Below are 27,396 nucleotides of genomic sequence, written 5' to 3' on the forward strand. Positions count from 1 at the left end.
CTTTACACCAATTGATTCCTCTCATTATTTTGTACATAAAACTATTAAGGTAAGGTAATCGAAAAATGAATATTTTACAAGATATTTTACGGTTTATGTAAAATTAAGAAATTATTTCAAGCCTCATAACTCAAAAAGTACTTAACGAAAATGTACTTAATTATAGTGTTTTGGAAAGCTCTCGAGATGAGCTACAAGAATGTACAAAAATATATAGGATGTTCCATTTAAAAAAATTGAAGTGACCTTCACGTGACCTTCAAATGACTCTTCAAGGTCAAACCAATGATACCATCTTATGGCCCCCTAGAAACCATACAACTTTTGTCTAAAACATTTTTCTCTATCTTGCTTATTTTTCGAGTTATTTGGCTGCCTAAGTTAAAATGGGTCACCCTGTATATACAGGATGTCCCATTTTAAAAACCGCACCTCGATAATTCTTCAACGAAGCATTTTCAGCAAAAATGTTTCAGACAAAAGTTGTATGGTTTTAAGGGGGACATAAGATGGTGTCATTAATTTGACCTTGAATAGTTACTTGAAGGTCACGTGAAGGTCACCTTCAATTTTTTAAATGGAACTGCCTACTTTTTATTGCATATTCTTGTAGCTCATCTCGAGAGCTTTCCAAAACACTATAATTAAGTTCGTTTTCATTAAGTAATCGGTGTAAAGAAAATACATAATTTTTAAGAAAAGATATGCAATTGTTAATTGCAAATTACATATTTTTCCTTCGAAACACCTGTGTTTTTTTACACCAATCGATTTTTCACATTATTTTGTGCGTAAAAGTATTAAGGTAAGGTAATCGAAAAATGAATATTTTACAAGATATTTTACGGTTTATGTAAAATTAAGAAATTATTTCAAGCCTCATAACTCGGAAAGTACTTAATGAAAACGAACTTAATTATAGTATTTTGGAAAGCTCTCGAGATGAGCTACAAGAATGTGCAATGAAAAGTAGGCAGTTCCATTTAAAAAATTGAAGGTGACCTTCACGTAACCTTCAAGTAACTATTCAAGGTCAAATTAATGACACCATCTTATGTACTCCTTGAAACCATACAACTTTTGTCTGAAACATTTTTGCTGAAAATGTTTCGTTGAATTATCGAGGTGCGTTTTTTGAAATGGGACACCTTGTATATAGGTAAAGGTTGATATTAGGGGACTCACCTCCGATGAGCTTCATTTTGACATATGTTATCAAGGTCACTGTCCTAAGTAACATGCAAAAGATTTTAGCCATCGCTCGTTGTTTATTAAGAAGTTATAAACAAAAGAAGTTTTACGAACTTCACATAATTTTCGGACACCATGTACAATAACAGATCTCTTGTCGTGTTGAAAGTTATAAACCAATAAAGGTTTATTATTGTACGGTTTCATATAGATTTGTAACTTTCTGTGGAAAGTAAAGTGTATCTCGCATCACAAACACGGATTGGGTTAGGTTATATCTTCTGAAAGTGGAGCCCCCCGCAAGCGGGCGGAACGTACTGTACCTACGCAGATACTTCCTAAGATGAAGCAAAATTTACTCTTAATGAAGGTCAAGATTATGTGAACTTTGCTTCATTTTGGAAAGTACATGCGTGGGCAGTATGTTCCGCCCCCCTGTGGAGGGCTCCACTTTCAAAAGATATAACCTAACCCAACCCGTGTTTGTGATGCGGGATACACTTCACTTTGCATAGAAAGTTACAAATGTAACATTTTTCGCGCACAAATAGTTTAATAACTCATCATATTTTGTTGTTAGCGAGAAACTCGTAGAACTTCATGTTAACTGTACAACAATCTGTCTTGTACTAACTCACCTTTTCTTAAATATTTTCAAAGTCATAAGAAATATCAAAAACATAGAAGCCTATCATTGTTCTACTATCTGATTTCAATATAAGAAAGTTAAAATATGTAACTTTCAATGTAACAAAAGGTATGTTATTGTACATTTCTATTATAATCAATGTACTTGCTAATGAACATATATTATTGATAAATATGTATTTATTCAGCATTATTATTGTTAATGGGATACATTTTTTTCATTATTTAAAAAATGTTTCTATTAACAAAAGGTATGTTATTGTATATTTCTATTATAATCAATGTACTTGGTAAGGTCAAAGAAATTGAGATGTTTTTTAATACGTTTATTTACGTTTATAACTTTCAATGCGACAAGAGGTCTGTTGTTATACATGGTGTCCGAAAATTATGTGAAGTTCCTAAAATTTCTTTTATTTATAACTTTTTAATAAACAACGAGCGACGGCTAAAATCTTTTGCATGTTACTCAGGACAGTGATTTTGATAACATGTCAAGGTGAAGCTCATCGGAGGTGAGTCCCCTAATATCAACCTTTACCGATACTTATTTACCTTGCGCTCCAATTAACTGGCTCTTGCGAATTTTTAATTAATAATTTTATTATTTATTATTTAATTTGCACTTTATTACTTATCACTACTTAAAATGCGGTTAATGACACATGTCACTAATGACACATGTCATTAATATCGCAAAGCATCACTAGCGTAATCTTCTGTCGAGAATAAGAAACGTACGTTTTCTCTTTCTATGTGTTGTGTACATGTGCGTTGATGATGGTGATGATAAAGACGTTTCTTAATTGAAAATTTTCATATTTCGATTTTGCGTTATATTTCCGTTTATAGATCATACAGCACAAAAATAAAGATACTTTCTTTATATAATTTAAACTCGCTCTATCGATTGAGCCTAGTAAGAATTCGATTCGTTCAGCCGTTATTGAAATCCGGTAATCTGAGTTACTCTCAACTGTCCAACTCGCGTCTAGATACACGGAGTGCCGCATGCCGCGCTAATGCTTCGCATGAACTTGGCACGAGACATTACCGTGTTTCTTGATAGTATCTATGAACAAATAAACTTACTTTAAATAATGCTTTCTTTTTAAGCTTGATACTTCTTAAGGCAATTTCAATTTCAGCAAAATAATAGCGGGATCGAAACAATACTGAATAAAAACAGTTCAGCCGGTTATAAACAATGTGTCAGACAATTGCGACTAGAAGCAAATATATATATATATATATATATATATATATATAAAATATAGATTCTTTATTGTTTTGATTCAGTACTATTTACCCGAGCGCAAGCATTATCGAAAATACTTGAGGTAACGCTTATGATGAGATAAGTATCTTTCGCTCTTTTATGTTAGAAACAACTGAAATCATCAGTTTAAAAAGAAGGCATTATTTAGAGCAAGTTTATTCATATGTACTATTAGAATATGTACTATAGAATTGTGAAATTTCGATCTTTTATTATTCTTTCAATCGTTCTATGTGATTCGACTTCGCTACATTAATTTTCATTTCAAGTAAAATCGTATTTATAGTGCTGGTTTTGACTACAAAACATTGAGAAAAAAAATTTGATAAATTGACAAATAAAAAATTTGATAAATTTTATTTATAAAATTTGAAAATTTTTATATTAAGATTTTTGTAGGTCTCTCGATTAGAACGTCTGTTAACTAAAATGGAAAATCTCCGAACGTATTATTAACTTTTTAATTGTTTGCGTGAAAATAATCTCGATGTATCAGATTTCGAAACTTTAATAAAGTACATAACACATCATCTTTTAATATTAAGTTACTCCAATTGGAAGCAATGAGATAAAAAGTTTTTAGTAGTAGTAGTAGTAATAAGAACGGGTGGGGCTAGATCAGTCCCTGATGTCACCTACAGTAGTGAGCAAAATAAATCATACACCAAGCAAAAATTTACAGTTTTGTCTACAATATTTTTATTATAATAGTTATCAAAATGATATCCTTTGAAAAATTGTAGTATTTTCTATCAATTTTAATAAAAAAATGTTAATTAATAAAAAACATTTATAATTTTTTATTTAGAGTTATTTTAGTGAACACGTTGCTTTTTCCTGTGGTGCAAAATAAATCATACACTTCATTTAACTCATCTGAAGTACTTCCTATTCATGCGAAAACGCGCCAAATGAGAGCTATTGATAAACAAACGAGAGCCGAAGACAAACGAAACAACTGAACATCAGTTTCGAAACGATCTTTCGTGCAGGAGGTAAACGTGCAGTATACATAATAGATAATAAACAAATTTCGATTGATCTGCGTAAACTAATCATTCGAGACCGAGAAAAAGGAGAATCTTTACGAAAAATCGCTGTAAGATACGCAGTATCGGTAGGGGCTGTCCAGCATATCTGGAAGAAATATCAAGCGTATGGAATTGTAAGGGACCTGAGTGGACGCGGCCGAAAGCGAGCTACAACAAAACGAGAGGATATCATGATCGTGAGGGAAGTACAGAAAAATCCTAAGATTTCGGCAAGAAATATCAAAGAATCATTAAATTTGGATGTCAGCCGTCACACAATTGCTCGTCGACTACATGGAGCCGGTTTGAAAAACTGCATTGCATCCAAACGTCCCTTTATTAGCAAAATTAATAAAAAGAAACGGTATGAATTTGCGAAAAAATATATCGGAAAACCACTAAGCTTCTGGAAAATAGTTGTATGGTCTGATGAGAGTAAATACGAACTTTTTGGGCAAAAACGTCGTTCTAGAGTGTGGAGAAAAGCAAAGGAAGCACTCAAGGAGAAAAATATTCAGAAAACTGTTAAACATGGAGGAGGCAATATTATAGTGTGGGGATGTTTTGGATGGTCTGGAGTTGGAAACTTAGCTCGTATCGAGGGTATAATGACAGCAGAGAAATACATTGACATCTTATGCGAAAATCTTGAGGAATCGATACTGAAATTAGGATTAGAAAACAGCTTCATCTTCCAACAGGACAATGATCCTAAATTTTACATATATATATATGTATGTTTTAGTTTTGTTTGATGCGTTTGTTTTATCGACCTTGTCATCCAGATAATTCCACAAATTCTCAATAGGATTTAAATCTGGTGACTGGGGAGGCCATTCTAGCAGTTTAATCTTACTATCTTTGAAGAATTTAGTCGATACCTAAGTAAGCATACTACTAAGGTATCGACTAAATTCTTCAAAGATAGTAAGATTAAACTGCTAGAATGGCCTCCCCAGTCACCAGATTTAAATCCTATTGAGAATTTGTGGAATTATCTGGATGACAAAGTCGATAAAACAAACGCATCAAACAAAACTAATTATTTTAAGGCACTTCAGCATGCATGGAATCAGATTGATATGGATTACATAAAAAAATTAGTTGAGAGCATGCCTCGACGTCTGGAAGCAGTCCTTAAGACCAAAGGAGGACACACAAAATATTGATGACAAGTATTTTTTGTTTTTGAGTTTTTGTTTCGTTTATTTTTTAAATGTATGATTTATTTTGCACCACAGAAAAAAGCAACGTGTTCACTAAAATAACTCTAAACAAAAAATTATAAATGTTTTTTATTAATTAACATTTTTTTATTAAAATTGATAGAAAATACTATAATTTTTCAAAGGATATCATTTTGATAACTATTATAATAAAAATATTGTAGACAATAGTGTAAATTGCTTGGTGTATGATTTATTTTGCTCACTACTGTAGATCTAAAAGATCTTCTATAACCCCGTGGTTGTCTGAGGTTATAAGTGGCGATCCAATTTGGCCCTTATAAGAAGGTTATGTAGATCGCCCACCCTCACGTTTTGTATTGCACTGGGTTCAATGAACATGTGACCCCAGAGTGTGTATCTCCTAAGAGCAAGTGCGGGGCAGTAGCACAGAATGTGAATGCTGTCCTCTTTTTCTTCGCCGCATAGCCGGCAGTCTTTCCGCTCGGCCAGGCCGAGATTGAATAAGTGGGCCCTGAGGGCCACATGGCCCGTGAGCAGGCCAATGGAGATGTTGAGCTTCTTTCTGCTCATAGTTAGGAGTTCATCCGTCCTTTTAGAAAGGGGTCGGTTCAGCAATAACTTGGCTTGACGACAGCCCTGAACCTGGCCCCACGAAACCAGATGTTCCCGTTTCAGAGACTCTTTGATGAGTCTTTTATCTATGGTAAAGGGGACGCCGACGACTTGTCTAGCCGGGACCTCGAGGGTGCCTAGCTTTGCCAGGCCGTCCGCCACTTCATTGCCATGAATTCCCTGATGACCGGGAACCCAGACTAAGGTGATCCTATTGGATTCGCCTAGTCTGTTGAGCGCTAGCATGCAGTCCCAAACCACCGAGGACTCAGTGGTGGTCTTGGCTAGAGCGTTAATGACTGCCCTACTATCGGAGCAGATGAGTATATTTCTATTGGTGGCTTTAACTAAGGTTAAGGTGTTTGCGCACTCAAGGATTGCTAGAACCTCAGTTTGGAAAACCGTGGCCAGCTCCCCTAGGGAGTAAGATTCTCTGTGGTTAGTCCTTGAGCCGTAGACTCCAACTCCAAATCGTCCTTCCGCCCCCAAGCCATCCGTATACCAGATGTCCCAGTTTGGCCGGCAGATTCGTTCTGGTTTACTCCAATCTTCCCTAGAAGGTATCTGGGTTTTGAAGAACTTAGAGACCTGGGATTTCCTAAGTATTCTATCCTGCAGCAGAGAGAATGGGTGTTCATGGAGAAACGATAGCCTGGCATGACCAAGATGCCGTCCTCTCCACTCACCCTGACACTTTAGTCTGTAGGCAGTAAGTTTGGCTATGCTGATAATAAAGCGGGCCAGGGGTGGAAAACAGAGTGCAATCTCAAGCGCCTCTGTAGGGGTGGTTTTCATGGCCCCCATCGCCGCCCTGAGGTAACAACCCTGTAGGCTTCTGAGTAGGTTCCTGGCTCCCACTTTCTCCACCCTGGGCCACCAGACCACCGCAGCATATGTGAGACGGGGCAGTAGAATGGCTTTGTAGATTCAGAGGGCAATATTGGGTTTAATGCCCCACGTTTTACCTACAGCCCTTCTACATGCCCACATGAAGGTGTAAAATTTCTTACGTTTGACTTCAAGATGAAATTTCCAGCTTAGTTTGGGATCAAGATGTATCCCCAGGTACTTCACCGAAGAAGTGTATGGTAGCTCTTTGCCCCAAAGCCTCAAAGGCCCTATAGGTTCGGGCTTGTATTTTCTGGTAAAAATCATGGCCTCGGTTTTAGACGGATTAACCGTGAGACCTTTGGCTTGACACCAGCTTTGAATAATCTTAAGTGCTTTATCCATGAGCTCCTTGAGAGTTGAGAGAAAGCTGCCTCTCACGATTGCAGCCACGTCATCCGCATAGCCACAAACGAGAACGCCCGCTTCTTGTAATTTGACTAGAAGTTCGTTTACCACCAGGCACCACAAGAGCGGAGAAAGAACGCCGCCCTGCGGGCAACCTCTGGCCGGGAGACCATTCAAAGTTTTATCTCCATAGTAAACAGTCAAAACTCTGTCCGATAGCATGCTTTGCGTCCAGCCGATCAGAGTTTCGGGGATGTGATGCCTGTGCATGGCCTCTTTGATCGCTGTATATGAGGTGGTATCAAATGCCCCCTCAATATCCAGAAATAATCCTAGGGCATACCCTCCAGTCGCCAGCTGTGTCTCAATCTTGCTCACAAGGTGATAAAGGGCAGTATCCATAGATCTGCCCGCCCTATAGGCGTATTGAGAAAGTGCCAGCGGTCGGGTAGTAAGGGGATATGTCCTAATATGGCTGTCTATCAGTCTCTCCAGTGTCTTCAAAACAAAGGAGGTGAGGCTAATAGGTCTGAAGTCTTTGGCCAAGATATGGCCGTTTCTGCCTGGTTTGGGTATAAAAGTGACTCTGGTGCCACTCCAGACAAGGGGCACGTGTCTAAGGGCTATGCTAGTCCTAAGCACTTTAACTAGGGGGCCTATCAAAAGGCTCAAACCCTCTTGTAAGCAGGCGGGATAAATCCCGTCTGGTCCAGGTGATTTATAGGGCTTGAAGGTTTTAACAGCCTATTCAACACCTTTGGGATGGACTATCTTCGCCGCTAGTGACCAATCCCTGGGTTTAAAAACTTTCCTGGGTCTCACACGGGCGGTAGGAAGATTGTCAACTGTTCGAAGACCTGGGAAATGAGTCTCCATGAGGTGCTCGATGGATTCAGTGAGATTGACTGTGTAGCCTGTGTCGGGACGCTTGAGACATCCCAACTGGGTGCGATTGTCAGAGCTGAGTATTCTGTTTAGCCTGGAGGCCTCTGGAGCGCTCTCAATGCTTGCGCAGAACTCTCTCCAGCTACTGCGTTTACTTCTGACTATTTCCTTGCTATACCTGCGTTGGGCGTTCCTAAAGGCTTCCCAGTGCGAAGACAAGCAGGAGTTTCTTGCCCTGTTAAAAAGTCTCCTGGTCTCGGATCTGAGCTTTGACAGCTCTTTGTTCCACCAGGGGACTTTGGTCTGGGACCGTATAAGTTTCAGGGGGCAGTTTGCCTCAAAGGCATCCGAGATAGCGTTGCTTAAGGAGTAACACCACTGTAAACGCTCGAAAAAAACGTTTTCACGAATTTTTTTGTGATGGAAGGAAAGGTGATAAGAAAAAACCTTTTAAGTATCTTGTTGGCTATATATTGAAATATAAAAAAAAATTTTTTCATTGAAAAATAATTAAAAATGGCGACGGTACAATCGTTTTCGGACGTCGTCTTGAAAAAAAGGCGCTCCGCGGCACGCAGCATAAGTGGTGTAAATTTTGATCTGCAAAAAAAAAAATTTTTTTTTCTTAATCTACATCAGTATAGCTAGAGAAACACGTAGGGGATTTTCAAAATATTAATTTTTGAATTGTTGGTAAGTGTTTGAAATAAAAAGTTGAAATTTCAATAAAAAAAACGGCCTTTATTTGTTTATAAAAATTGTTCAAATTAATTTATCGAAAAACCCCTACGTGTTTCTCTTAAGAATGTTGTTTTCAATGTGTGGTTAAAATTTCAAACAAAAATATTGAAAATTGTTCGAGTTATGGTGCGTGCCAATTTAAAAAATCATGTTTTGAGAAAAACGCGTTTAAAGTTTTGAAATGAGTTTTAGACGTGAAAAAATGAAAAATTCAAGTATTATAATTTTTTTACCATTAATCTGCAATCCCAGGACCGTAAAGCTACCCTTCCAAGTTCAAAAATTCGTCCTCGTTTTCTTTTCTCGACGATTTTAGCGAGGAACGCGCTCTTTCGCCGCATCACTCAACGAACGCTCAGCGTACTTAATACGTAAAGCATCGGCCTCCATGCAGAAATTGTATGCCTGAACGCCAATTTCCATGTATAGCTGCTTCATGATTTCTAAGATGCTTGTCAAGCCATCGTTGAAGTTGCATGCAGCGATATTTACTGCAATATCGAGTACGTTTTTGCCGCTCGAGAATGTCTTGGGAGCTAGCTTCCATACGGTGGCGTTGAAACTTTGTTATTTTGTGTATAGCCTCCCAAGCAACGGCGCAGTAACTCGTCTCGGCTTAATTCCTCGTAGATAGGCTTTACAGCATTAAATACTTCTTGAGGAAGAGGCGGCTTATGAGAAAATAAATCCAGGGCACCCGCCGCTTTCGCCTTCTTCCATTCACACCAAGACTCCGAGCATTTGTCGTGCTGCGGGTTCGCATCGGTCGATATTTTGTGGAATAAAGTGGCCCATATTTCATTTTTCATATTTTCAATGGAGTCACAATTACGGCGTATAGCTAAACCATAATAAATGGTCAACTGATCTATTAATTTAGCCGTCAATTTGCCTTTTCCACCGAGTCCTTTCACTTGCTTTTTTAAATTTCGCAATCGATTGCCCATCCTTTTTTGTACATGATCGATGCACTCCTTTTTTTTTATTTCAAAATTATCATATGGCTGACTTTCCACGATGCCTTTGAAGGTTTTACTATCTCCATCGCCGATATAATTTGCGTATTTAACGCCATACAAACGATCGGAGCGTGCGAACATTTCTACCATCGCGTCTACCTCCATTTTCCCAGCCGAGCCCTGGTGGTTTGCTTGGCATTCGTCCGCGTGTGTTGCATACCATTGTTCATATTCACTTGTTTCGCTTTTATTTTTCCAATATTCGCACTGTTTGCAGTATTTTGATTTTACTTGAACATCTAAAATTTTGCCAGTATGACAACCAATCAAGGACGTAATGCCGAAAAGAGACGAGAATCCACGCTTCCTCCACGAACCATCGCCGGATACAGTAATTCCTTCAAATTTTCCTTTTTCTCGGCTTTTGCGGATCTCTTCGTCTGCTGCTTTTTTCATCGAAACTTCGCGAACAGTAGCTGATGCTGTTAAAATCATTTCTATTACGCGATCGTAAAATGATTGAAAAATTGGCCGCGGTAACTCCATGAAAGCACAAAACTTTAGTATGCCATTCAGCCCTACTCCGAGAAGCCGCATCGCAAGCACAATTCGACGATTGATTTCGTAAGCATTTCGTATATATTTGCAGCTTGGAATTTCAACTGCCGGGCAATTTGGGCAAACAATGACAATTTTGAAGCCGAGACCACGGGGACTTCTTTCTTGAAAACTTATGCTTGAGCCGCACGTTTTACAACGAACGTGCTCCGCAATTGCAGAAAAAACCATCAAAAAATTTATGATTCTATAGCCAAATCTATAATTAATGTCAAATTCATTACCACATTTCTCTAGTTTTTTTGCAGAAGCACTGACGCCTTCAGAATCTTTCTCGGCTTCGTATCGATTCAACGGTCGCTTTGACGCGTTGCTCCGACGCCGCGTTGGATACGATGTTTTCGAACCTTTTTTGCCCACATACACTTTATCGCTCATTTTAACTTGTTTTACTTTGACTATAGCGATTAATTATACACACGCACACTATAATTTACTGTATAAACACAGAGAAACACACAAAAAATCGCAAAAAGCCAGGAACACGTGCGTTTGTCAACAAAGTATACCGACACTATACTAACGTACTTCTGTGTAAAAATTATTCTAGATTAAAACTCTAGCTGAAAATAGTAAATAGAGACATTTAGCGACATCTAGTAGGGCATTAGAAAAGCTTGAAATCATTAGGCAAGTCGATACGTAGTACCTTCCGAGCAGGTGCGCGCGCTAATGCGAATAGTCGTTTTGGAGACGCGCGAGGCGCCTGGAAAAAACCACGAAATTTCATACAAAAAAAATTTTTCCAGGTATAAAAGTTTTTTCCTCATATTCTACAGACTTCAAAGTATTTTTTAAGCAAAAAAAAATCGATTTTTTAAAAAATCTACAGTGGTGTTACCCCTTAAGCAAGCCGCGGCAGTTTCCAGGTTATCCCTGGTATGGAATCTGGTCGGAACGGTAGTTAATCTATTCTTCAAGTCTAGCCTGAAGCCGTCCCAATTCGTTTTCCTAGGATTTCGCCTCCGCAAGATTGCAGGTTGCTGGCGAAGGGTGAGGCGTATCTGCCTGTGATCGGATCCTAAAGGTTCATCTAAGACCCTCCAGTCTCTTACCAGTTCAGACACGCCCTTGGTACAAATAGTAATATCGATTACCTCCTGTCTTCTAGCGTCCATGAAGGTAGGTTCCGTACCTCTGTTTAGGATGATAAGTCCCTTGTCCAGGATGAAGTCATGTAGGCTCTCCCCTCTCGGGTTGATGTTTGAGCTCCCCCAACCAACATGGTGGGAGTTAGCATCACAATCCAGGAGGAGTTCGAGTCCTGCTTCCTCAGCATGGGCAACCAGGTTCTTGACATTGTCCTGAGGTGGAGGATCGCAGGAATCATAGGACATGTATGCTGACCCTATGAATAAGTCCATTGTCTTTCCCTCCTCCAGGTTGATGCTCGTCTGGACGACAGTTAGATCTTCGCTGCTAAGCTGAGGCAGAAAAGTGATATTAAGGCCTTTTGCTACAATATATGTCCTTAGTTTACGGTTCGAGCAGGCTCTGAAAATAGTTCCACAGCCGCCCAAACCTTTGATGGCATTATTCAGGAGCCAAGGCTCCTGGATAATGGCAAGGTGTGTGTGCATCGCAGCAGTGCTCCTGGCAAGGATAGCCGAGGCGCCTTTACTGTGATGCAAGTTAATTTGGGTGATGGGTATCGTGAAGACCGTCATATTTAGGCAGTCTCCCCTGGTATTCCCTCCACAGATTCAGGCTTCTTGCCGCATTCCTTTTCAAGCAGCCTAACGGTTGCCCGTCCAAGACTGCAGCTGGGCCTGAAATTGCAGGACTTCAGGGCGTCTAGAGATTGATTCCCAATCAGACAGGCGAAGTGGGTGCTCGTGGCATCCCTACTCACGCTCCCCCTAGTGACGATCCAATCTCCGGTCGCCAATCCTGCGTTTTGTCTGCCGAGGAGCCTCAAGGCTTCCTCAGAAGACAAGTCTGGCTCCTCCACGTGTACCACCACTCGATGGCGTTTAGGCAGCTCGTCGACCGGCACTACACGTAGGGAGTTTCCCCCACCTTCAGTTCGGAGGAGGCTTTTTAGCCAGTCCCTCGACTGCTCGTCGTCGCACACAAAAACAAAGGCTCCGTCTCTCTCCCAGGAGCAGGAGAATGTGGGGGCTTTTGTACCCTCGGGTAACTCGAGGATACGCCCTCTGATCATTTTCCTGATCACTCCACAGTCCACGGCTCCTAGCTTCTTATCAGGAAAGCCCTCCAAAATGAGGGCTAATCTGATAAACCCTTTGGTCGCTTGGGCATATGTCTCTTGATCATTGGTGGTTTGCCCTGGCGAGTGTCGTTGGGGCTAGGGGTGTTATTCCCCGGCCGGGCGCGTTTAAGCGCCACAGTCGGGGCTCCACCGCTACTGGGCCCAGGACTAGAATCGGTTTCAGCGGGAGGGATTTGGGCTTTAGTAGCCTTTCCATCCCTCTGAAGCTATTTCTTGTAGCGTCTTCTTGCAGCTCCGCTATATCTAACTCGGGTTTTGGGTTCCCCTGAGTTGCATTCCTCCGGTCGTTCGCTCCCTAAGGAAGCCACGCCCTGGAGGACTTTGTCCATAGTTGTATCTTTGTTAGTATGTTTGTTTGTCATGTCCATGTTTGTCCCACGAGTACCGCGGAAGCGCGATATCACCCAACCAGAGCCGCGAATGGCTGGGGCTTGGCTAAATACCCCGGAGGTCGCCCGGTATCCGGGGGAACCGTTCGAGACGCAGCACCCCCTGCGCCACGTAGCCGTCGGCACGGTTTCATTAACACCTTGGCTTGGGGGGTCCCTCTTCGTTGGTCGCACTCGGCTTCATCCCTTAAACGGGTGAGCCCGGATGCGACCATAAGCCCCTCCACCACGCCAAGGTGGAGACCCATTCGGGGGGTCCATATAGAGTAAATTTAATATATTTTTTTAAGGGGGAAGAAGGGGGATACTAATCTGACATATTAAAAAACTAAATATTTTGCCGGATAAAGTTCCGAATAGCTGTTACCTCCAATTGGGTTGAAATTTTGCACAGACTTTCTCCTTAACGATATAAGAAAATGTACTAAAGGATTTTTGGCGCATCGACACCGTTCCGCCCCCACCCCCTCCCAAAGTTAAAAAATGTTTTACCTTGTATCTCCGAAAATATCGATTTCAGAGAAAAAAATTTCAAAGAAAAATTCGAGCTCTTGAAAAGATCTACAAAAAAGGTTATATACATTCTTTTCGTAAGCTCATTATTTTGGCTATTATGTTAGAAAATAGTAATTTTAACCTATAGTGGGCTAGTCTTTTTTTAACAAACCAAAACCAGTATGGTAAATATGCATAAAAGGTCAGACCTCGCCGATTTTACCGCCACTTCAATGTTATAGAGGAGGTTATCCTGAGTAATTCCCCGCAAAAAATAAGTAGGGGACGGCATTAATTTAGAAGATATAACAAGTTAAAGTTTGACAATTTTAACGCTTCTTTTAGGCATTATAGATTATTATTAACAACATCATAACGCTAAAATATCTCGGAAACGATCAACTATAATGAAAAATATGTAAGGAACAAAGTTGTAGGACTAAATAAAATGTACCTAATGATGACAAGACTTTGACCTTGGATGAAGTACTCAAGGTCATATGAAGGTCAAGTTGATTTTTTTATACGGAACCTATTTTTTATTACTTATTCTTGTAGCTTATCTCGAGAGCTTTCCAAAACACTATAATTAAGTATTTCTTCATTGAGTACTTTTCGAGTTATGAGGCTTGAAATAATTTCTTAATTTTACATAAACCATATAATATCTAGTAAAATATTCACTTTTCGATTATCTTACCTTAATACTTTTATGTACAAAATAATGAGAGGAATCAATTGGTGTAAAGAAAAAACATAGTTGTTTTTAAAAAAAAAATGTAATTGTTAATTGCAAATTACATATTTTTTCTTTAAAACACCTATGTTTTTTCTTTACACCAATTGATTCCTCTCATTATTTTGTACATAAAAGTATTAAGGTAAGATAATCGAAAAATAAATATTTTACTAGATATTATATGGTTTATGTAAAATTAAGAAATTATTTCAAGCCTCATAACTCGAAAAGTGCTCAATGAAGAAATACTTTATTATAGTTTATTGATTTTGGAAAGCTCTCGAGATTATTATATTATATATTATTGTTTTTGAAAGCTCTCGAGATAAGCTACAAGAATAGGTAATAAAAAATAGGGGGTTCTGTTTAAAAAAATCAACTTGACCTTCATATGATCTTGAGTACTTTATCCAAGGTCAAATTCTTATCATCATTAGGTACATTTTATTTAGTCCTACAACTTTGTTTCTTACATATTTTTTATTATAGTTGATCGTTTTCGAGATATTTTAGCGTTCCGGGACTTTTTGAAGACCCTATATATGTATATGAAGTTTGTTTACATCCTACTAATGTATTTAACATTTTCTATAGTACATGCGCAGACGCAGTGGGTTTCGCCCCCCTCCCCCCAACCCATGTCTGAGATATGGAATACACACACACACACACGCGGGGGGTGCAAGAGGGCCTTCGGCCCCCCCCTCCCGTACCATCCCGCCGGTAGGCAAGGTGGACCTCGCTTTGCCACATGCTGTAAGTTGTAAAGCGAAGTCCACCTTACCTACCGGCGAGATGGTGCGGCAGGGGGAGCCGAAAGCCCCCTTGCACCCCCCGCGTATGTGTATGCACGCGCGCGCGCACTATTTTCTAATTTAGTACCCAAAATAATGAGTTTACGAAAAAAAAAATGTATATAACTTTTCTTGTAGATCTTTTCAAGAGCTTCAACTTCTATTCGAAACTTTTTTCTCTAAAATCGATATTTTCGAAGATACAGAGTAAAATATTTTTTATCTTTGAGGGGAGGTGGGGACGGAACGGTGCCGATGCGCCAAAATCCCTTGGGCAATTTTCTTATATCGTTGAGAAGAAGGTCTCTGCAAAATTTCAACCCAATCGGAGGTAACAGCTATTCGGAACTACAGCCAATTAAAATAAATGTTTTTCAAAAATCTAATAACAAATTCTAATAAGCATTTAACTTATATTCATAGTTCTGCTTTCCACAGAAAATTTAAAAAGTAATCTATCGAATTACTAGAATTCAAACTTTTACGAAAATGTCATATTTTTATCGGATTATTTTAATAAAGGAAGGAGGAATAAATCAATTATAAACATATCTATTCATAGTTCTTGATATATATTAAAAGAAAAAGTTGTCAAAACTCGAATTACGCATGTTTATTTTTTTCCAATATCCGGTTTTTGACGAATTCGCCCCACTGTGTACCGCTCTCGCCGCGTCTGGTTCCGTGAAATTATCGAACTTTTAATTTTTCACGCACTGTGTATTATAATTCCATGTTCACTGTATTATGATTCTATATTATCGGTCTATTATATTCGTTCCGCGTTTCGTACTATTGTCTCGTACTGAGCCGCATTATCAGTCCTTTTTTTCACTGCGAGATTTCATTCTTACTCTCTCTCACTTATCAGAGCACATGTTCGCTTCGTATTGCGAGTCCTGTCACTTACGATTATTTTCGAATTTTCATTTTGTTATACACTCGCTTTGTTCACCGAAAATTTTTTGTGATCACTTCACACTGTTCATTACTGTATGCACATCATTACATTCGCGTTTACTTACTCTCGCCCGAAACGAATACTCGAGCGAAACGATCAACACGTGCCTTCGCACTACGTTACTATCGCGCAGCTGTTATCTTACTACACCATCTCACGCGCTGTTCCTGAATCACGATCAATAGCGTATCGATGTGATCGACTGCGACACCTGCCCGTTCGCAAATATACTTGATTATTTTGTCATGCACAGACGAGGCGGACGGGATGTTCGAAATATAATAGTCATTAGAATTGTATTACTATCACATTCAAATATGTTCTGAAAATTAATATAAGTATTCCATTAAATTCAAAAATAACGTTCCTTTATAACATTCTCGACTTTTCTGTTTGGTATAGAAACCCAATCGCTCACGCTAACTTTCTCTTTTCTGTCACGGAAGAAACGTATATTATAAATACCTGATCAAAACAAAGTCAACCATCGATAGAGTAAACGCAACGCACAGGCATGCGCGACCGCGCTACGCAATCAGCTACTCGCCAATCAGCCGATTGAAAATCGTATCGCGAATGGCAATTCGACACGTCAGATGCCTTGATCGCAGCGCCCTGAGCTCACCGCTAAATTTAAGATTTATTGGTCCACGTGGAAACGAACTTCGAAATCATGCTTAATAAAAGGGAATGAAAATCCATGTAGACTCCAGTCAAACTTTTCAGTCTCGCAGTTTAAACTATTAGAGAACCTTGTCTCACCACTTCAGTAAAACCGCTCCGATAAAACCGCTTAATTCTCATACTCATTTTATATTTAATTTTTGTGACTTTTGAATAAACTTATTTTTACATTACGTTATGTGACTAAGATTTCACTCGCGTATACGTTTCCTCAAATCCTGCGCTATCGCGATACACCGCTGTCTCTCGCGAACATATATACAGGGTGTCCCATTTTACTTTTGTCAGTCAAATATCTCGATATTACTTAGAGCTAGAAAAAAATGTTTCAGACAAAAGTTGTATAGCTTGAAGGGGGCCATAAGATGGTGTCATTGGTTTGACGTTGAAAAGTCGTTTGAAGGTCACGTGAAGGTCACCTTCAATTTTTTAAATAGAACTGCCTATTTTTTATTGCATATTCTTGCAGCTCATCTCGAGAGCTTTCAAAACACTATAATAAAGTATTTTTTCGAGTACTTTTCGAGTTATGAAGCTTAAAATAATATCTTAATTTTACATAAACCGTAAAATATCTTGTAAAATATTCATTTTTCGATTATCTTACCTTAATACTTTTATGCACAAAATAATGAGAGGAATCAATTGGTGTAAAGAAAACACATAGTTATTTCGAAGAAAAAATATGTAATTTGCATTTAACAATTACATATTTTTTCTTCGAAACAACTATGTGTTTTCTTTACACCAATTGATTTCTCTCATTATTTTGTGCATAAAAGTATTAAGGTAAGATAATCGAAAAATGAATATTTTACAAGATATTTTACGGTTTATGTAAAATTAAGAAATTATTTCAAGCCTCATAACTCAAACAGTACTTAACAAAAAAGTACTTAATTATAGTGTTTTGGAAAGCTCTCGAGATAAGCTACAAGAATATGCAATGACAAATAGTAGGTTCCATTTAAGAAATTGAAGGTGACCTTCATGTGACCTTCAAATAACTCTTCAAGGTCAAACCAATGGTACCATCTTATGTCCCCCTCGAAACCATACAACTTTTGTCTGAAACATTTTTCTCTAAAATGCTTTGTTTTCGAAATAATTGCGTGCGTTAATTAAAATGGCTCACCCTGTATATGTATATATATATATGTATGTATGTATGTATGTATATATATTCATTTTTAAGAATTATACGATTTGATTTTTTAATATGAAAAGATATATCATAATATTTTCTTACGATTAGCAAATATATATAATATATTTACCAGTTATAAAAATATCTAATATAACAAGCTAAAAGAGAAAAACGTTTAACACTGTCATACGTATCGAGATATCGAGACGCAAGCAGCGTCGAAAATTTATATGCTCGTTATGTATCGAGCGGAAAGAATGAATTGTCAACTAACAGCGTAGCGCAGTGAGTAAGGCGCCTGATTAGTACGCTGCCTGTCGCTGGTTCAAATCTTACCTTTGAGTTTTTTTTATCTTATTATTGTGCTATATATTTTTATTATTTTAACAGACAAATTAGTATTTTAATTATAAAATATATTTAAAAATCATTGAATTAATATTTTTTTATGAAATAAACATTTATTTATAGTTCTCATTGCATAGCAAATAAATTATTTCAATGATTTTTAAATATATTTTATAATTAAAATACTAATTTGTCTGTTAAAATAATAAAAATATATAGCACAATAATAAGATAAAAAAAACTCAATGGTAAAATTTGAACCAGCGACAGGCAGCGTACTGATCAGGCGCCTTACCCACTGCGCTACGCTGTCAGTTGACAATTCGTTCTTTCCGCTCGATACATATCGAGCATATAAATTTTCGACGCTGCTTACGTTTCGATATCTCGATACGTACGACAGCGTTAAACGTTTTTCTCTTTTAGCTTGTTACATTAGATATTTTTATAACTGGTAAATATATTATATATAATATATTTGCTAATCGTAAGAAAATATTATGATATATCTTTTCATATTAAAAAACCAAATCGTATAATTCTTAAAAATGAGTATATATACATATACAGGGTGACCCATTTTAACTTAGGCAGCCAAATAACTCGAAAAATAAGCAAGATAGAGAAAAATGTTTTAGACAAAAGTTGTATGGTTTCGAGGGGGCCATAAGATGGTATCATTGGTTTGACCTTGAAGAGTCATTTGAAGGTCACGTGAAGGTCAATTCAATTTTTTTAAATGGAACATCCTATATATTTTTGTACATTCTTGTAGCTCATCTCGAGAGCTTTCCAAAACACTATAATTAAGTACATTTTCGTTAAGTACTTTTTGAGTTATGAGGCTTGAAATAATTTCTTAATTTTACATAAACCGTAAAATATCTTGTAAAATATTCATTTTTCGATTACCTTACCTTAATAGTTTTATGTACAAAATAATGAGAGGAATCAACTGGTGTAAAGAAAACACATAGTTGTTTCGAAGAAAAAATATGTAATTTGCAATTAACAATTCCATATTTTTTCTTAAAAACAACTATGTGTTTTCTTTACACCAATTGATTCCTCTCATTATTTTGTACATAAAAGTATTAAGGTAAGATAATCGAAAAATGAATATTTTACGGTTTATGTAAAATTAAGAAATTATTTCAAGCATCATAACTCAAAAAGTACTTAACGGAAAGGTACTTAATTATAGTGTTTTGGAAAGCTCTCGAAATAAGCTACAAGAATGTACAAAAATATATAGAGTATTCCATTTAAAAAAATTGAAGTGACCTTCACGTGACCTTCAAATGACTCTTCAAGGTCAAACCAATGATACCATCTTATGGCCCCCTCGAAACCATACAACTTTTGTCTAAAACATTTTTCTCTATCTTGCTTATTTTTCGAGTTATTTGGCTGCCTAAGTTAAAATGGGTCACCCTGTATATATATATATATATACACACATTTGTTTATAAGAATTATGTCATTTAATTTTTCACATGAAAAAATATATCGATATTTTCTTACAACTGATAAATGTATAATATATTTATCAGTTAAAAAATATATTAAATAGATTAAGGCCCTACGCACAATAGGAAAAATATTAAATATTAAATATTAAATAATAAATTTATAGAACGAGAGAAAGAGAAAGGAACTCTTCTCTTCTCTTTTTCTCTTTCTATAAATTTATTATTTAATATTTAATATTTTTCCTATTGTGCGCAGGGCCTAATATTTATTAGTTAAAAAATATGTGTATAATATAAAAAGCTATAAGGGAAAAACATTTAACGTTGTCGCACGCATTGAGATATCGAGAAGCGAGCAGTGTCGCGCGTCGCCCGTCTTTCGTTGCCAGCTTGGTAGGAAGGAGACAGAAGACTGTATTCTGTCCTCTTCTACTATCCGAAGCTAGCCGAAGCGCCGAGCTCACATGTACGCTTACGCTCACATCCTCATTACCCCCTCCACGCTGTGTTGCATGTTGCTTGCAGCGGAGATCTGGCAGCTTTGGTCGGAAGCCAGCATGCAATGCACGCGAATACTTCTACCGGCACTTATTTGATCAGCGAGCGACCTTTCAAGGATCCATGGCAATCAGCATTGCATCGAGCGAGATACCGACATCGCTCTGGAGTCGCATATCACTGTGTTAAAAAACAGCATTAGGTCTGGATAGCTCAGTGGTCTAGAGCAGTTGCCCGGAAAGCGAAAGACTCGGGTTCGATTCCCGATCCAGCCACTTGCGCTTCACATATTTTTCTAGTCTGCGAATATTGCTTTCTAGCAATTATCCGTTAGGCTGAAAAATGTGTGAATGCTCTCTCCACAAGATATGCGTCAATGCCGTTGCCATGGATGGATTCTGTCGCTCGTTGATCAAATGGGCGTAAAGACACGTCCGACCACCTCCCACATACATCCCTATCTTTTTCTGGAGTTATAAGAGTTATAAGAAAATATATTTCTTTCATATAAAAAATTAAATCGTATAATGCTTATAAATGAACGCATATATATACAAGGTGTAACTGAAAAAGCGCCCACGAAGCAAATAGCGTTATACCTGATTAAAAGTCGAGTCGAAAAGTCCTGAACCATTTTTTTCTATAATACTTAATAAAGCGGTAATTTTTTAGTAAAGTTGCGCCAATAAGCACCAACCTTTAGCCTCCTTGTCGAAATTTTTTTTAAGGAAACGCTTTTAACGGAAGAAATATGATTTTTAATGCAAAATAAAGTTTCTCGCATTATAAAGACGCATAAAAATATTGTACGATAGCGACATGATATAGCGCCGTAGCGGCGGAGCGCTCACGCAAACTACCAGGCGCGCGGCTCACTACGTGCGTCCGTCTAAAGATCGGTGCTTATTGGCGCAACTTTACTCAATAATTACCGCTTTATTAAGCATTATAGAAAAAAATGGTTCAGGACTTTTCGACTCGACTTTTAATCAGGTATAACGCTATTTGCTCTGTGGGCGCTTTTTCAGTTACACCCTGTATATACAGGGTGTCGCTGACCATCCGTATCAGCTGAATATCTCAAAAACTGAGCGTGGCAGACAAAAATATTTCAGACAAAAGTTGTAAGGTTTCAAGTAACGTATTACACAGCGATATCAGTTTGACCGTAAAGAGTGTTGTCAAGGTCGCGTAAAGGTCACCTTGAATTTTGTAAATAGAAACCCCAACTTTTTATCGCATATTCTTGTAGCTTATCTCGAGAGCTTTCCAAAACACTATTATTAAGTTAGTTTTCATTAAGTACTTTCCGAGTTATGAGGCTTGAAATCGTTTCTTAATTTTACATAAACCGTAAAATATTAATTTCAATCTTGTAAAATATTCATTTTTCGATTATCTTACCTTAATACTTTTATGTACAAAATAATGAGAGGAATCAATTGGTGTAAAGAAAACACATAGTTATTTTTCAGAAAAAATATGTAATTGTTAATTGCAAATTACATATTTTTTTTCGAAACAACTATGTATTTTCTTTACATCAATTAATTCCTTCCATTATTTTGTACATAAAAGTATTAAGGTAAGATAATCGAAAAATGAATATTTTACTAGATATTTTATGGTTTATGTAAAATTAAGAAATTATTTCAAGCCTCATAACTCGGATAGTACTTAATGAAAACTAACTTAATTATAGTGTTTTGGAAAGCTCTCGAGATAAGCTACAAGAATGTCCAAAAATATATAGGGTGTTCCATTTAAGATATTCAAGTTGACCTTCATGTGACCTTCAAATAACTCTTCAAGGTCAAACCAATGGTACCGTCTTATGGCCCCCTCGAAACCAAACAACTTTTGTCTGAAATATTTTTCTCTCCCGGGCTTGGTTTTCGAGATATTCGATTGGATGGATTAAAATGGGCCACCCTGTATATATATACAGGGTGTTCGGAAATTCAATCAACAAATTTTCAGAGATTGTCGGGGGCACCATAATAATCATTTTTTGCAAATGAACCTGGGGTCGGAAACGTGTCATTACATCGCTACGGCATACGGAGTGTTCAAAAGAGTCGGGACCTCGAAATATCACAAAAAATAGAAGTTTTACAAAAAATTATTTCAAACAAAAGTTGTAGGGTGTAAAAAGGTCTATTTACTCCATACTTATCTCCATAAACAGCAATCATGTCAGCATCCTCCCCGTGGGAGTCCACCTTGTCGTGGTGGGGAGGCTTGGGGGATCTTGGTCGCTGGGAGACTGGTCGCTGGGAGACTAAGTCCGCAGTTTGCGGACCCTGGAGAGAGACCCCAGTGGTTCTCAATCCGGGGCTCCCGGCAGGCGGGATCCCGAACTAAGTGACTCCCAGGCTCTTTCCCTCCCGAATTTGGGGCTCCGGCCCCCCGGGGTGCATTGGTACGGCATTGCCGGTCTCTGCGGCCCGGGGGGGTGGGGTCCCTGGGCGGGAATGGGCATTGCACTCCCCGTCTCCGGAAGGAGATGGAAGAGGGGTTCCGCTCCCTTCGGGCGCCTTGGCCTGATGCGGATAGGGGATGGCAAACCCTGACTTCAAATGCCCGGCCCACCGAGTGCCGTTAGGGGCGGCAAAACGCCCCGACTCATTTCTCTTCTCTCTTTCTATTCTTTCTTCTTTTTGACCCCATCTACCTTACCCGTATTCCTTCCAACTCCTGGTGAGTGAATGTGGGTGTGAATGTGTGAGTGGCGCATCTTGCGCTCCCCTCCCATCCTTGTTTCCTGCCCATTGTCCACTGTAGCCCCCCTCTTTTTTGCTTCGGGGTGGCTCCCCTCTGTCAAACAGCCAAAAAAAAAAAAAAGATCGATTATGGCAATGAACTCGGATAGCGAAAATGAACTTACGGTGTCCGAAGGTGGTCGGAGCCTTCAGTGCCGGCGTAGTGGGGATACTGTCCCGGTCTCTGCTTCGTCGATATCGGACTATCGGACTACGGACTACCCGAAATGTGCTCCGCAGGCATGACGGGTGAAAAAACGTCTGCGAGGATGGCTATGGACCCTTTGAGGAGTACTGATGAGGTTAAGAATGGTCCTGCACCTGAAAAGGAAGAGGAAGATAAAGTCTTCAGGAATGAAGATGGAGTGACTGGTGATGATGATACGGTTGTGATGTCATCTGCTGGTTCGCTGAGGGATAGTGCTGCGGAAGTTGGTCCTGTGCCTGAAAAAGGAAAGGAAAATATGTTAGCTAGTGACGTTGAAATTGATGGAGATACTTACGTGTCATCTTTGGAGGATCCGCCGACTCCAATTCCGATAGTGAGGCCTGGTTCGTCAGGTCGACGCGAGGCTGTTTCCTGCCAAGTGAGTTTGAGTCGATGTGATTCTGATGTAGATGTAGTTGTGCCTGGTCCGAGTGGTGAAAGAAACGCGGTGATTTCTGGTCGATCAAGTGCGGATGTCGCGATTGTAGTAAACGATACGAGACTGGAAGTTGATGTGGCAAATGTGCGTTCTCGAGATAGTTGGCCGGGTAAGCCTAGGACAAAAAGAAAAGTGATTGAATCAAGCTCCGAAGCGGAGTATGTGGGTGAATTCACGGGGAGTCCTAGGAACTTAAGGCCCCGTGGTGTGAAGACATTTAGTAAGTGTGTCCGGCCCCTGAAGAAGAGGATAAAGTCGTCATATACGAGAAAAAGCTCTGACACGACGGATGAGCAGCCGTCAGATGGGCGCCAGGAGGGACATTCCCAGAAGAGTCTGCCGGATGACCATGGTACTTTGGCTGAAAAGAAAGGTAAGATGGTTAGTAGAAAACCTTTCCTAAATAAGGAAAAGGTATGTAATCGACTAGTCAAAGAGCTGAGGAGGTACCGCAAGACTTCGATGAACTGAGGGATCGTTCTACCCCAAGTCTTGGCGCTATGGCGCAGAGATGGATAAACGAAATTGATTTTATCAAAAGCAAATGTAAGACAATGCAGGGTCCTCTGATGCGACGCATTACCGAGAGAATGGTAGCACTTACAAACTTAGTACAGCTGTTGGCTGAAAGGGTGCAGGATAATGGTGATGGGAAGATCCGATGGATCCAGTTGTAATGCCTGGAAAAGAAAGGAAGAATCTAATTAAAGGTAGAAAAGACAACGGAGATACTTACCTGGATAACGAAGAGTCCATGTTGCCTGGATCGTCGATGTTGCCTGGTGAGGTCTGTATGGAGATGCCTGAAGAGGGTACTCTGTCGGAGTCCATTGATGAGTCTAAAAAAAAGAAGAGGAGAAGGATTAGGAAAGAGTAAAAGAGTACAAGAGGATACCTACCCGAAAAGAGAGAAGTTTCCGCCGCTGGGTCCGTCGCTGAGTTCGCCGCTTCCGTTGCTGGGTCCGCCGTTGAACGATGTCCGCTCTGGGATGTCCGAGAAGGATGGTCCGCTGAAGTCCCGCGATGAACCTGAAAAAGAAAAGGAAGAATTAATAAGAAAGATAATGGAAGAAGTGACGAAACAATTACAACCTACCGAAGAGAAGAGATTGTCGCCTCAAACAGTGAAGTTGGAGGATCAAGTAAGCTCTCCCCTCCCTCAGCGTACGCCGAGGGTAAGGGTGAAGAGTAATGTACAAGTGGCTCCATCTCGTGATAAGGCTCCTGCTTCTCGGCCTCTGCAGACTCCTGGTGCCCCTGGGAGCACCGGTAAGTCTGGCGGGGATGTCGAAGATACTAATAGCGAATGGAGCGTGGCTAAAAGAAGAAATAAGCGGAGGGAGAGACGAGTGGGAAGGGTGATTCCCCCATCGCTGTCATCTATAGATTCTCCGCTTAAGATTGGTACTCCTGGATCTAGCGAACGTGGGCCTCCGCTGGTGGCCTCGGGAGAAGCCCGATCCGCTGTAAACTATAGAGATAATGAGGTAAATAGTGTAAATAGTACTAATAGGAATACTGCAGGGACGCGAGAGAGGATCGACAAAAGGATCACACGTCGAAAAGCCCCCCGAGGTGCTGCAGTCGCAATCAAGGGCGTTGTGGAAGGGTTCTCATATGCCGACGCTATGCGCAAGGCGAAAGAGAACATCTCGCTAAAAGAAATGGGAATTAAAAATACAAGGATTAGGAAGACGATAGGAGGTGCGCTTCTTATAGAGGTGTCAGGTCCCGATGGTGGTGAGCAAGCTGAAAGACTAAAGAGTGAACTTACCAAAGTGTTAGGTGAAACGGCATCTATGACTCGTCCGGTTCGGCAAGGTGACTTAAGGATAATCGGAGTTGATGAGTCGGTGACGTCTGATGAGGTAGCTGCCGTAGTGGCGAATGTTGGCGGTTGCAAAATGGAGGAGGTGACGGCCAGTCCCATGAGGCCCATGAATAATGGTCTCTACATGACTTGGGTCAAGCTTCCTCTGTCTCTTGCTATTAGAGTGGCTAGTCGGAAGAAGATCCAAATTAGATGGGCTACTGCCAGAGTAGAACTTCTCGATGCTAAACCCATACAGTGCTGGAAGTGTTGGGCGTTCGGGCATAGACAGCAGAACTATAGCTCTAATATTGATCGGCATAAATTATGTTTCCGATGCAGTCTAGCGGGGCATGTGGCGAAGAATTGTTCCGCGCAACTTAAATGTGTATTGTGCGCGACGTCGGGCAGGGATGCGCAGCACCGACTGGGTGCAGTGGGCTGCGGGTCTTTGCCTGGAAAGGATAGCCTGAATCGGGGGCAGGCTGAAATGACTTCCTCAGAGAAATAAATGCGTATTATACAATGCAATTTAAATCGGAGTTGTGTTGCATATGATTTACTCATGCAACACACGAAAGAATGGAGTATCGATGTGTGCTTGATCTCTGAGCCGCCGTACAGTCTTCAGGATGGGCCTTCACTGTCCTTGTGTAAAAAAGGCTTGGCTGCTATTTGGTGGCATAACCGTGTCAACACCGGTCCGGTAAAGGTAAGGAAGAAGTGCGATGGCTTTATGGTCGTTGGTTTTAAGTCTATAGATATGATAAGTTGTTATTTACCTCCGAGCAATTCTCTACGACGAATGAGCCGAAGGCTGGATGAGATGGCGGACTTCCTTCGTTCTACTGTCTCCGAAGCAATTATAGGTGGTGATTTTAATGCCGCTTCTATACTATGGGGCGCTCGGAATGCGAATATAAGAGGAGACCACGTTGAAATCTGGGCGGCTGGTCTAGATTTAAGGATTTTGAATGTCGGTAAAGTGCCCACATGTGTACGTCCGCAAGGTTCGTCGGTGGTAGATTTGACATGGTGTACTCCGAGACTTGTAAGCAAGGTGTCGAAATGGCGGGTAGCGCTCGATACGGAGACCCTCTCAGATCATAATTACATGATGTTTGAGTTTGAGTACAGTATATCCTCGGCGCCTCCCGGTCGATCTCCACTGGGTTGGAATTGGAGGAAAATGGACGCAGATAGGTTTCAGGCTTCCCTGCTTTGGAGTTGTGCTACGTGCTAGTTATCGTTGGAAAGTAACTCTGCAGATGAATACGCGGACTGGATAGCCACCGCGATGCGTAATGCCGCGGACTGCAGTACACCTAGGCTAGTTAGACCTGTGGGTAAAAAATCTGCATACTGGTGGTGTGATGAGATTAGGAACCTGAGGTCAGAAGCTATCGCAAGTAGACGTAGGTGGTGTCGAGTCGCCACTAGGAGTGCGCGATGCCTCACAGATCAACGTGATGCCGATATTTGTCGGCAGTCTTACCGACAGGCTAAAAAGAAGTTGCGGGTGGCAATTATCGCCGCAAAGGCTCGCGTGTGGGGCGAACTGCTTAACCTCATTAACGAGGACCTCTGGGGCCTTCCTTATAAGTTGGTCCTGGGCCGCTTGCGACCGGCAACCGCTGCGCTAATGGAGACAATGGATCCACCTCTAGTGCGAACACTAATAGATGGACTCTTTTCAAATGGTACGGAGACAGATCCGCGCACAGTCTGGTCAGTCCCCTTCTGGGACGATCAGTGTACAGTCGATGTCACGGAGATATACCGCGCTATTAAAGATAGTGCTCGTAATTCGGCGCCGGGTTTGGACGGCATTCCTACGAGAGTGTTGAAGATGGCTCCTTTTGAAATGATGGAAAAGGTTGCAGAATGTTACACCACGTGTCTTAGATCAGGTACTTTTCCGCGATTGTGGAAACGAGCTAGGCTCGTGTTAATCCCGAAGGGAGTCACCCCTGAAGGTGAGGCGCCTAAGGTAAGGCCGATTTGTTTGCTTATGGATATCGCAAAAT

At 40.0% G+C, this 27,396-nt stretch overlaps 4 protein-coding genes and 1 pseudogene across 4 annotated transcripts; 1 reads left to right on the forward strand and 4 right to left on the reverse strand.

The window, feature by feature from the left end:
- Positions 1-5,627: 5,627 nt before the first annotated feature.
- Positions 5,628-6,755, reverse strand: LOC145963212 (uncharacterized). The gene has a single exon (XM_083084932.1). It carries the CDS (start codon positions 6,753-6,755, stop codon positions 5,628-5,630), a length of 1,128 nt encoding a protein of 375 aa, XP_082941058.1.
- Positions 6,756-9,048: 2,293 nt separating this feature from the next.
- LOC145963095 (uncharacterized) lies at positions 9,049-9,937 on the reverse strand (annotated as a pseudogene).
- A 1,004-nt stretch (positions 9,938-10,941) lies between these two features.
- Positions 10,942-12,057, reverse strand: LOC145963213 (uncharacterized). The gene is made up of 2 exons (XM_083084933.1): positions 11,221-12,057; positions 10,942-10,953 (listed from the first exon to the last, which is right to left on the reverse strand). Exons 1-2 carry the CDS (start codon positions 12,055-12,057, stop codon positions 10,942-10,944), a joined length of 849 nt encoding a protein of 282 aa, XP_082941059.1.
- Positions 12,058-12,059: 2 nt separating this feature from the next.
- Positions 12,060-12,991, reverse strand: LOC145963214 (uncharacterized). The gene is made up of 2 exons (XM_083084934.1): positions 12,872-12,991; positions 12,060-12,698 (listed from the first exon to the last, which is right to left on the reverse strand). Exons 1-2 carry the CDS (start codon positions 12,989-12,991, stop codon positions 12,060-12,062), a joined length of 759 nt encoding a protein of 252 aa, XP_082941060.1.
- A 12,943-nt stretch (positions 12,992-25,934) lies between these two features.
- LOC145963215 (uncharacterized) lies at positions 25,935-26,612 on the forward strand. Its single transcript, XM_083084936.1, has one exon. The coding sequence runs from the start codon at positions 25,935-25,937 to the stop codon at positions 26,610-26,612; it is 678 nt and encodes a 225-aa protein (XP_082941062.1).
- The last annotated feature ends 784 nt before the right edge of the window (positions 26,613-27,396 follow it).

This window comes from Camponotus vicinus, unplaced genomic scaffold, assembly GCF_025532165.1.
Source record: "Camponotus vicinus isolate PSW18456_S1 unplaced genomic scaffold, iyCamVici1.0 SCAF_12, whole genome shotgun sequence".
In the NCBI taxonomy this organism is placed as follows: domain Eukaryota; kingdom Metazoa; phylum Arthropoda; class Insecta; order Hymenoptera; family Formicidae; genus Camponotus; species Camponotus vicinus.

Excerpts from the sequence above, each read along its gene's own strand:
- LOC145963212 (XM_083084932.1), bottom strand. The coding sequence starts at position 6,755 with ATGGGGGCCATGAAAACCACCCCTACAGAGGCGCTTGAGATTGCACTC.
- LOC145963215 (XM_083084936.1), top strand. The coding sequence starts at position 25,935 with ATGCAACACACGAAAGAATGGAGTATCGATGTGTGCTTGATCTCTGAG.
- LOC145963213 (XM_083084933.1), bottom strand. The coding sequence starts at position 12,057 with ATGACGGTCTTCACGATACCCATCACCCAAATTAACTTGCATCACAGT.
- LOC145963214 (XM_083084934.1), bottom strand. The coding sequence starts at position 12,991 with ATGGACATGACAAACAAACATACTAACAAAGATACAACTATGGACAAA. Across the intron at positions 12,699-12,871 it reads CAGGGGAACCCAAAACCCGA|CCCCAACGACACTCGCCAGG; the intron begins GTTAGATATAGC and ends TAACACCCCTAG.